This window comes from Lethenteron reissneri, chromosome 22 (genome assembly GCF_015708825.2).
Source record: "Lethenteron reissneri isolate LAM-NWPU_2019-01 chromosome 22, ASM1570882v1, whole genome shotgun sequence".
In the NCBI taxonomy this organism is placed as follows: domain Eukaryota; kingdom Metazoa; phylum Chordata; class Hyperoartia; order Petromyzontiformes; family Petromyzontidae; genus Lethenteron; species Lethenteron reissneri.
This window is the reverse complement of record NC_083800.1, coordinates 11,053,791-11,065,771: the sequence shown is the minus strand read 5'-3', so window position 1 is coordinate 11,065,771 and position 11,981 is coordinate 11,053,791. Positions and strand designations below refer to the sequence as shown.

At 44.7% G+C, this 11,981-nt stretch overlaps 1 protein-coding gene across 1 annotated transcript in view; it reads right to left on the bottom strand.

Moving 5' to 3' along the window:
- Positions 1 to 2,953: 2,953 nt before the first annotated feature.
- Positions 2,954 to 11,981, bottom strand: part of BIN3 (bridging integrator 3) — a 155,642-nt gene continuing 146,614 nt past the window's right edge. Inside the window, exon 9 of the mRNA XM_061556558.1 lies at positions 2,954 to 7,399. Within this exon, the coding sequence (XP_061412542.1) occupies positions 7,253 to 7,399 (147 nt within the window). The 3' untranslated portion in view covers positions 2,954 to 7,252. The remainder of the gene's footprint in view (positions 7,400 to 11,981) is intronic.

The following is an 11,981-nucleotide window of genomic DNA, read 5'->3' as shown; positions in this document are numbered from 1 at the left end:
CCGCCTCGTCGAGTGAGTTCTGCGATGACACCCAACATGCAATTCTCGAGTTGGACGCAGATTTTTCCACTTCTCTGCGCCCCCCCCCCCTCCACAAAAAAAGAACTCCACGAGAAGACGCTCAAGAGCACCGCCACATTCTTGGCCTCTAAAGTAATTTTTTTTAAAGAGCCCTCGCCACATCTAACTTAGGGCGCCAAACGTGTTTGAGTTACTCTCTCGTGGTTTGCATGGAAGCCCGAGATTACATCTGGAGGAGGTGCTGATAATCTCCTCACCTTTGTGGACAATTATAATTGAGGGCAGAAGCCATCCAAGGTTGTAGCCCACGTGCTCTTCTGGACAGAGCCAGGGATATAAGCAACACCGTTTCTTAGCATCATATTCATATCTAAACTTTGAGGTTTGTTTGTCCGAATGTTGATTTATATTTAATTCACATTGATTCACGTGAATGCGTTACGTCTGACAAACTTCAAACGCACGAAACACCGTACACCGTTAAATAATGGCAAGGTAAAGCTGTCGTCATGACCATTGCCGCCGATGCCCTCCACACTTCAACCGACTTCCTTTTGGTTGCCGACCCGTGTAACGACTCCGACGACAAGTTATAAGAGCCACTTTCATTACAGATTTCCACAATACGGAAGCCTACTCTTGAGCGTCCTTACTCCTCGTGCTCTCCCCTTATATATATTCCTCAGCCCCCTTTCTCGAACCTTCTCCTTGTTTTACCTCCAGCCAATCCCTGTCCTTTCCCTTGAACGGATCCTTTTTCTCTCTTCTTGGTTCTTTCGGTAAAGTCACGTAGAAGGGAAGCAATAAAATATTATTTTATTATATTATTTTATTATATTATTTTATTATATTATTTTATTATGTTTTAGTTTTATTATTTTATTGCTTCCCTTCTACGTGACTTTACCGAAAGAACCAAGAAGATGGATCCCTGCAGTCACGAAAGCTTTAAATCGAAATCGGATCCTTTTTGTTATTCTCCAATCCCTTTAAAGTCTGCTTCCCGACCAATCACCGTGGAGGCCTCTTTCTTCCAATAGGAGACCGTTGTTTGTGTTTAAATAGCCGTTAGGCTGCACATGGCTTGGGGTAATGTTTTGGTCATTACACTTATACACGCGCTCCGCTCATTACCATATATCCCGCTGGCAATTCCATCCACGATGTTTTAGTGTCGCGTTTTATTCCAAAGGTACACCACGATTACCCCCGTGCCTCCATCAACACAGAGATAACCATTCAATATCAACATTTTCCAAAAAGGCATTCATATAATGTTCAATAAGAAGACACTATTCAGTAATATGTAATAATAATGTTCAGTAATAATACTGTGTTAATAACATAAAGCCAATTTACTGCTACATATATTAAAAAGATGTCACTCGGTAAATGAAAGATTTTATTACATTGCAAGACATATGCTGAATTTCAGCTCATACAGTTGTTATTCATTTGGTATTCAATTACAGAACCATTAAGAAAAATGCAATTCATAATCATTCGAAGTCAGGTCAAATGTGGGCGAAAATTAGTTCTGTAGCGAGAGGCATTCAACGTATGAACGGGAGTTGCGTTTCACATTTTATCTGTGACATTTTCATTTACAATGCGAACTCGAAATTTCACCAACTTTTTAATAAATGGGCCACCTTTTTTGCAAGATGTTGACCTATATTATCGTCACTATTTACAATCTGATTTATTCTATTTCAATAAATTCTATTTTAACTGTTCATATTAAAAGCCAGAATGTATTAAAAACAATGCCAACCATTTACGTGGCAAAAAGGTTGCGATTATTCGGACATTTTGAGAGTTATAAAAGGTATGTGTCAGCAGATGCTTAACGCATATTGTTGTGCAAATTATACTTTTAAAATACAATGAGGTTGTCAGGAGTTTAAGAAGTCTGATTAATAACCCAGCACGACTGACATTGTGTGTTTGATTCTGGACATCCATTCGTGATTACACGGATGCCTGCAAGTTGATGTCTCTGCCTAGGCACTGATTACTGCGATTTGTTTTGCACTTCATTTGACTCAGTTCCACCTCTATAAATTAAACATGTTTGTGTGACCTCCATGCAACCGTCCGACGACAATCTCGTAGAAGGGTGCAGGGGATAGTGCGCCCCCTACTGTGTAAATTAAGATATGGTCACCTGAAGGATTTTCTTTTGAGAAAAAAACCCATCTCTCTTGTGCAGCAATTCTCTGCCACACAGGGCACAATGCCGAGATTTCCGAATGTATTTCTCGTCGCACGACATGATGCCATGAGCACAGAATGGGGGGGGAAAAAGACAAAAGGAAACAACAGGATGCTGACCATCGTTCGCCGTATTCTATATCCTAACTCAAGATTTTATATCATGTTTTATGAAGGCCTGCCCCGAGTCATCGGCACTTCCCAAAGTTCCACAATGCCACAACTCCATCGCGCCTCTGCGCACGAGTTCATCTCCCATCTCTGTGGCAGTTTGTCTTCTCCGGTGGCCTCACTTCCCTGGCGTCCACTCTTCATTCTTCTGGGAAACTGGCCATCCCTCCTTTCCAGCAGTGTGCACTGCTCCAGCCCACTTCACCCTTCAGTGAACACGATGCCTCCGATTTTTAAATCCTTTATATTAAGTTCACTTGCTTGCTTGCGCGCTTACGACCGTGCAAATCTTTCGGTCGTTTTTTAACCCACTTCCCGTGATCCAATCGAGCTGACATTTTGCACACATACTCGTTGTGCGTGACAATTTATTTTCGTGAAATTTTTTTTCCAAAATTTTACACTTTTTAGGAAAAACTAAATTATATTTAATTACCAATTGCTTAATGGTGGCAGGCAATCATCTGACCCATATGTGGCAGCCATCTCAAGCCAGAGGACGAGAGGACTCTAGCCGCCACGCATATAAAGGATTTATAGTGAAAAACTTTGTTTTTACGGGTTAATTTTTTGTTTGTGTACTTCTCAGCTTCTGACCCAAATGTTGTCAGGTGTCCATATTTTGAAATCCACGTCATTGCGCGTAATTTGCCCTGATTGAAAATGTTCCTCTTAGGCACATTTGTTGTTTTTAAAATAAATCTAATTTAATGAAACAAAAGCACTCCATCCTGTTCCCGCTGTCAGTTTGATTTATGTTGATCCTGGTTCACCTTCAGTAATTGCCCTAGATTCACATCATGCGGTTTCCAGCATCCTTCCAACAAGTGTTTTCTTTTGTTCATCAATGGATAGATCATGGGCTGATGATAAAACCAGAGGTTTGGATTTTTGGATCACGTAGAGATCACCTCCCCACTTGCTGCACTCCGATGGCCAGGAGAGGGCAGGAGAGGAAATGGATTGCCGGCTTGTTTGGACAGATTTTTGAACGTGACTTCATGCTTCGTCTGGGAGACTCTGGTTAATCCGGGGTCGCCGTGCTCGTAACGCAGTGCGCTAACCAAGACGGCGGCGGCGCAGCCTCCTCCTTAGTTGTGTGCGAGCCAAACTCCGGTTGTTGCACGCTCGCCCATTGACAGCACAGGTGGGGCCTGAAAGTTTAAATAAATTCGACCTCAAGGGAGCTCGTGGAGGCTAACACGAACTAGGCAGCAACACCAAAGGGAAGCTGCTGTGGATTTACATCCAAGGCAATTTAAGTGGTTGGTGGCAATGTCGTGGACATTCTGAAACAGGAAACATACTGCATGAACTTATCATATGGGCCTGTGTTGAGTGCCAAAACTCACAACATACCAAGATATGTTTCATATTTCCACGGTAATTGTGAAATGACAAATGTGTGTACCATAGTGATACGTGTCTATACATATATATTTTTTATTAACGGTCCATTTCAGCCCAGGCTTACAAACAATACATATACATTTCACACACACACACGAAATAAGCATCAGAAGGCACAAGGCGGCATACACCATCTCACAGTTTTTGTTTTTACTTATTTTCTAAAATATAGTATAACATAATCAACCCAACAACGTAAGCTAAATAGCAAAAGTATAATTTCAGTGGTTTATACTAAGCGGTAGATGTTACTGGCACAAAGCGATTACAAAAAATAAATGTGAACCCAAGTACTGATCCATCACTACCAACAAGGAGGTTTAAACGCTGTAGGTATTTAGCATAGTGCTCGAAATAATAACCAACCCACACAGCTCTGCGGACACGACCATTCATCATGATTCAAGTGTGCGTTATTTGCCGTGAAGTGCGCCACTTTCTGCAGCCATCAAGCTCAGCTCAGAAGTTGATAATCCAGGGCTGTGATTAAAAATGCACCTTTCTTGGAATCACGACATGCCATCCATTATGTGAGCCATGGAGACAGCGCTTATCGTGTTTTTTGGAATTCAAAGTGAAACTGTCTAGTTGACACCCATCTCCATATCTGGGCGAGTGGTGGACATTCCATATTCTTGTGGTGGTGGCCAGACCGTTCGGCACTGTTGACTTCCTACAAAGCGGTACCAATTGTATCGGCCCTGGAAGGATAGGCTGAGTTCATTATGACTTAGCTTCGAACTTGTAACTTTGTGACCGGGCGTAAAGAGTTTTAACCACAGCACCATCGGACTGGACATGAACATGCACACTGCTTCCCAGAAACCAATCCTCCATTCAACCAGATGAGAACCCACAGTGAGAGGCCATCTAATTCGGGGTAACGAACAGCGGAAAAACACAAGACGCGATGCAGGACAGGCACATAGCTCATGATCACGGAACATAAAACACACGCACGGGCACCCGACATTCAAATATAAAGTTAATCTGTTGAGTCTTGTAAACCGTAGGGGTGAGTGATGTTCGTGAGCACTCACACACGCAGCAAAGCCAACGGCACTCCCGATTGCATCACCAGGTACCAATGGCCGAGTTGACCTAGAGGTCACGTTTTTGCAACTGAACGATGTGCACGGCTAGGGATAAAACCCACGTCTCCACAACTGTAGTGCAATGCTTTAAATACCAGTGTCGTTATTCTCCACACACAAAACATACACACAGAAATAACAAAAAAAAAACACAAGCAAAAACACACAAAGTGCAAGTTCACAAAAATACCCAGAACCTCTCGGTGGCTGCCGTTCCACCGTATCCTTGCTCCACTACTACCACTCACTCAATGGCATTAGATGTCCAACACTAGCCACATTCAATGGCATCACAAGCTAGCACTCTAACCGATAAGATACGGTTACCAACTACCACCTCTTTTCCACTGGCACATCTGAGCCGAGCCAGCGTGGGACACTAACAGTAGGGTGCTTCCCCACTGGCTATTTGCTTTGCCAAGCCTGAAACCAAACCTAGATAAGCTGGCCTTACAAAGACATCTGAATATGTCTCGGGGCCAAGCAGGGCCGAGAGACGGGGATAGGAACGTGTGTTCATTGCGCGTGGCATCAGTGGGCACACACACACACACAATTCAAACGCAGCGTCACCGCTTTCGCAGCTACGTGCGTTTTGACTCGAACACAGGAGCTCGGCTCAGCTTCTGCCGTGGCCAAAAACCACCCGGCTGGCTCGGCATGGCCCTAGCCCAGCTCGGTTGTGTGGTGGAAAACAGACGTATGTGGCAGATGCACATCCTGAAGGGAGTTGGTTATATTATGTAAGCAGGCCCAATCTCCCGTACGCAGTATCACTCTTTATACTTCCATGAGAAAAGTCGGTGCAGAGTTGACGAGGTGAATGTTGAAAAAACAAGCGAGAGGGGGCTGCCGAGATAGTTCTGAAATATTAGCAGCGATTGAACAATCCGTGGCTTGGCACAGATGCATCGACTAACCTCGTGGTCCCGTGTTATGTGTCTCCTTTCTCAAGCCACTTACTCTTGCACAGGCCCAATCACTCCACGAGCAAAATCTTTCACTGTGGAAACACGTGGAAGTCACTGGGACCTCGGTTTGGTGGGCGTGGCTTTTTGCGAGGTCTCTCTGGACATTTAAGCTTTTTCGCTTAAGGTACAAACACATTCATTCACCAGTAGCGATCACCGAGTTACCCTCTCGCGATGAAATCTGGATTTCAGAAAATATGTAAGGGTGCACGCGGAAGGTAAAGGCGCAGCCCTGCAATAGCTCACTCACACCACTGCTGGCGAAAGGGCCTCCACTCGAGGGAGCTCTAGAGAGCCCCTCTCGAGAGTACTGGCCAGACGTCTTTGAAGATGGAGTAATCACACTCTACCCCACCATACGTGGCCTGTCCATCGACTAATACTCGTCTTCTTCGTAGTGTTCCCTGTACAACCTATCGTCTTTTCCAAATATTCTGCACTGTCGTATTTATACTGCAGGGTGGACAGAAGCGTGGGGGGGGGGGGCGTTTTAAGACATTTGCCTCATTGTTTTATAGAACTGCCAACCTCTGGATTGCAAGTCCAGCGTGCCGACCATTTCACTATTGCAGCAGCCCCTTAAATAGGTTTCACTTGTGTTTTTATTCATCTCGGGAAAGTCTCACCGAGTTTCAGGAGGGTGCTGCAAAGTGTTTTGCAGTAGGGAGTAATGATCGTTACGTATAACCCTATTTGAGTTTTTTTAATTGTCAAATCTGAAGCGTGACACCAGCTCACAATAACCTCCTCTTGTGAATGACATCATGGGATCTTTAATGTCCACTGTGCAGCAGACAGCGCATAGTATTGTCATGGTTAATAAACCACCGCAGTGATAACCAGGGTGGGCTGCTGGATGCGAACCGTGAACTTCTGCAACGAGCAGGGAAAGCAGAAAGATAGCACCTGCTTCTCATATGTTAGGGCCACAGATTTGATCACCCTATGTAAGTGAAAAAACTCCTTCACCCGCATCAACGCTTTCGGATGCGCTTCTGCGGCCGTCTGGAATACTCTTCCTTCCGATATCAGGAAGCCACTGCAGCCATGCACTTTTAAATCATGTAGATTGATAATTCATTTCTTTAGAACTGCTTTTTGTGTTTAGTTTGTTGTCCTTCCCCCGCACCTCCAATTAGCACGACTTGCTACGTACGGTGCCAAAGAAGGTTAGTCACATTTATATTTACGCGATCAAACCCAAAAACCTCCATTATGGTGCCAAAGAAGTTCAACATACATACATGGGGTGGGGTGGGGGGGGCGGTGGGGGGGGGCGGGTGGAGGGTGGCTTAGTGACAAGGGAGGGGGTAGTCGGTGAGGCAAGGGTGAGGGGGTGAGTGGGGACGGAGGGGCGGCGGTGGCGAGCTCTCAGTCGTTGGCGACGATGGAGAGCGAGCGCAGCTCGGCGAGCCGCGCCTCGTTCTCCTGCTCACGCTGCTCGTCCGTGCGCTCCGCGACGTCAATCTTCTCCGACAGGTCGCGGAAGATCTTGGAAACCTCCGCATAGTAGTTCACCTGCGCGGGGACGACAAGCGCGCACACGCGCCGGGGATGAGGAGCGCGGCGGAGGGCTTAAAGACACCCAAAGAAACAATTATCTCTCATGCTTACGCTCGATTCGTACCACCCATCGTTTAGGAACGTTGGTGGCAGGGTTCGTGCAGTGCTTGATACAGAAAGGGCCTGGTTTAAATTCGTGACAAGGCCTCTATTCTGTGGGGAGTTTGTGTGTTCTCCCCCTGTTCTGCATGGGGTTTCTCCGGGTTCTCTGGTTTGCTCCCATCCAACGAATAAACGAGATGTCTACCAACCGAGACCTCAACAATGTTCCTCGCCACTGACTCCAGCCCCTTCTGGGATTGTGCCGCTGTCACCGTCCTAGCATCTCATCCAGTGGAACAACGTAGACGTCCAGAATAAACACCTCACTCAAGACCCAAACATCGCACCTCCTGGCTTTAGCATTCCTCCTCCTCCTCGAAGACACCAATGGAACCATCAACCGCATCAGAACATCAATAGGCCGATATGCACATCTCCATAATTCGGAAATTAAAGGCAGGCCACAGTAGTACGATTGTGGCCATGCAAAACAAACCATGGACCAAATCGTAAACCACTGTAGTCTGCGCGCATTCAATGAAGAAATAGCAAAACTACACAAACTCTCTCCTAAAGCCTTCTCGTGGCTTGCAGACCTTGACATTGGCAATATTTTATAATTGTTTCTATCTATGTAACTTTACCGAAAGAACCAAAGAATACACTGGTCAACACACTTTTTCTGGCATAAGGTATTCCAACGGTTTTAAGGTAATTTTGGGGTGCTGATTCCAAATCTGGCATCAGTTTTTGTCTATCACATCAGGTTTTTGAGATATCAAATATTGCATTTTGAATAAAAACTGCAGAAGAAAAATATTAAGTAAATGTGGATATCTACATAAAATTATATTATAAACACACTATCCTAAAAATACAGCACCATATTTTAACACTAAAGCAGTCACTGACTCGCAACAACTTGCAATCATAAGTGACAGTTAATTTCGGGTAAAATCAATGAAAATGGGGTATGCCGATTGCATAAAAATGAGATGTGATAGAGCAAATCTGAGATCAGATTTGGAATCAGCACCCTGAAATTAGTCTAAAACAGCTGCAAAAGTCCAGGCCAGAAAAAAATGTTTTTTGTTTGTTGACCAGTGATATGAATTCCTGCAGTCACGAAAGTTAAGTCAAAATTTAACCGCCTCTACGGGGAGGGTTTTCACATAACCACAACAAACTCCGAGACACGAAAGCACTCACAATTTCTGAAGAGATGCCGCGACTCTAAGGTAATACCCGACCTCATTCACACTGACCTCTGCTGCTGTCACATCTTCCAATGGCAAATAATTTTGTTCAGGGCTGGCTTGGCCCTGATCTCAGAGAGAATTAGACTGCTCCATACTGAACAAGATAATGTGAACAAGACACTCTTGAAATCACACTTAACATTGACAGAAAAAATGTCTACATCTGATTGGGAACATGTAGATAACATGACTACTTCATCAGCCGCTACAATGTCAACTAAATGTACAGATAACCTGATTTCCAAGTTCAACCTCCTTTCCACGAAGAAACCAGATCCACGCATTAAAAAGTTATACGTTGACAAGGTTGTTATTAATCTGAGTAATAGTCCAATTTCCAATGGTCAAAAATCGGTTTTGGCTAAAGGGTTGAACTTCGCAGTCACCTTTCTTGGATGTCCTCATCAAAAAGAGACCAGATGGCTCAATGAGCCATTCTGTCTACAGGAAAGCAACCCATACTGATGCCTACCGAAAACCTGATTCCCACCACCATCTTCCCAGAAAAATTACCTCATCAAAACTCTACACCATAGAGCGCAATGTATCTCTGACCATGAACACCTAACCAGTGAACTCAAACACGTACACCAAGCTCTCAAGGCGAATGGATATTCTGGCTACACAATCCGCAAAGCCATCACCCCAACCGTGAGGAAGGAGCCATCTGAGGATCCAATCAAAACCATCACCTTGCCATACATAGCAGGGGTAACCAAAAATATTTACAAAATCATGAACAAACACAAGATCCAGGTCCAATTTAACACAGTACATAAAATTTGTGATCTGATCCCATCTGTGAAGGACAAGATCCCTGACATGCAATATCCCGGCGTCTACAAACTAAGCTGTGTCTGCGGCAGTAGTTACATTGGGGAAACTAAGCGACATGTCTCGGACCGTGTTCGTGAACACAAGGCAGATCTGAAACACGGTAGGACCAATACTGACATTAACATTAGCTGCCCCGCCCATGCTGCTGACACTTGGGCTATGCCCATTTTAAACCTTTATGAACAGTTTGCCTTTAGAGGCTAACCCATTTTTCCTGATGACGACCGCTTGTGTTGTGATCGAAACGTCGTGATTTTATTTTTATATTTTTTCTATCTATGTGACTTTACCGAAAGAACCAAAGAATATTGGAAATATAGCTCCTGAACTCATTGTTGCCATCATGCGCAAGGATTGAATTATACAAGTGCGTAATAAAGTCACAGCGTCAGTGTGGTTTTATACTCCTAACCACAATGGCACCCGGTGTGTTGTTGCACGAGTACAAGCATAGATGTGTTTCAAAGCCTCTCCTCGCACAAACTAACACCGGCACTCATCTTCATTTGCAGCCTAGAGCCAGCGCTGGCAATTTCACACTCCCACTGTGAGGAGGACCAGTCAAAACATGAAACGGGGTAGAGTTTGAAAATGATATGTAAATATTGAGTTCCACGTGAGTGAAAAACCACGGACATCGCGCGGGAACAACATGCGACGTAGCCGCATAATTCTGCAGGAGTTATCAATGGCCAACAGTCAAAGGTACGAGGAGATGGTTTGTTCATTTGGCCAGCTTGCCTGACAGCCAACTCGGAGGCACAACAGGGAGCCCGTGTCTAGAAAGAGTCTGGATGCCCCGGAAATTGCTTCAGGTAACAAGGCAACTCGCCGCCTACAAGGAAAGCTCACCCCTCCCCCCCTATCAATGGGTTCGTAGCCTAATAATGCCCACAGTCTCAGGGCCGGACACGGCAAGGCGCAATAAATTTCCATTCACTAAAGACGGTAAAGTGGAAAATGTTCGTTGGGCTGAGAGTTTTATTTTCTTGCCGGCATTCATCAAGGGCACTATTAGACATCCCGTGAGTGAAGTGCGCGGATTTGAAGAGGCAATTAGTGTTTGGGTGCAGGCTGCAAGTAAAGAAAACACACGCACGCATTTCTCACCAACCTGTCATTACGTCGACAAGCTCCCTGCGCTCGGTAGGGGTGATACGAATAAATATTTATACATCCGTATTACAGCGGTGCATTCACTCACTTCTCATTACTTTGCCAATCAACGTGGCCGGAAACCGAGCGATGTGGAAATGCTTATTTGTGAATGGGCAGCGAAAGGGTCCTGCTTGCCCACCGCGGCGTTTACGATTGTAATCATGGGAGGGCATTACACACTAAGTGGACAATTTGGATGCATTTGATTTCAATTTTGAACGGGGAATTCACGCTTAATACTGTGCAATGTGCGGTTTCCTTTTTACAGAAACGTGTCCCTGCTAAAAGCAACGAAGAAGTGCTCATTTCTCTGTGCCTCTCGGTAATGATGAGAAGTGTGCATCCATTAAAATACTGTGCGCATCGTTTGGGCTAGATGCTTCAAGCATCGATGGACAAATTGCAACATTGTCCATTGGCATGTAGCGTTCCTAAATAGGCGAGATTCCCAGTAAAAAACAATTGGTATTCAATTGTGAAAAAAAATGTCCTTAATCACAACTCAAGAAACGCAACAAATATACTCGGCATTTAATGCCAGGATGTGTTTTATTTCACGAGTAGGGAATCTGTTGTGTTGCTCAGGAAAACAATTTAATAAAAAGGTGTCAGTTTGACACTCTTCTCACGTAAATTAAGCAATCATTAGAAAGATGTCATCAACCAAGTCAAACTTTAGCTGCCTTATAATTTTACAGCCATACCCATCTCTTCCAGCCTGATACACCACCATCACTCGCCGTGCAGCCACTGCACTCATGCACAAACTCCCCTCCCCTGACATCACAAAAGAATACAGATGGTTCTCTATCGGCTTAACTCATGCTAATCCCGTGCACCACCGTCCACACGGCCTGCCACATGCTTCCCCCCCACTAACACCCTATATAAACACGTTGTCTCTTAATAACTCTCTTCATACGCCTCAGTAATTTTGCTGGAGCAGTCAACACCTGATGACGGTTGCTTGTGTTGCTTCTGCAACGTCGTGATTTAATTGATCTGTTTTCATTTTAATTTATTTTATATTTTTTACCTACGTGACTTTACCGAAAAAAACAAAGAGTACTCTCACAGTCCTGTACTTGGAGCACGAGAAGTAATCCGCTTCTTGACGCAATATAATTCGTCGTAGCACTTTGTAGGAAACCAACAGAGGTTGTGGCTGTGGTGAGACCGGCCCCACCATTGGAATGTGGAATTCACACCACTGGCTCAGGGCTGCCAACAGAGCAGAGTAC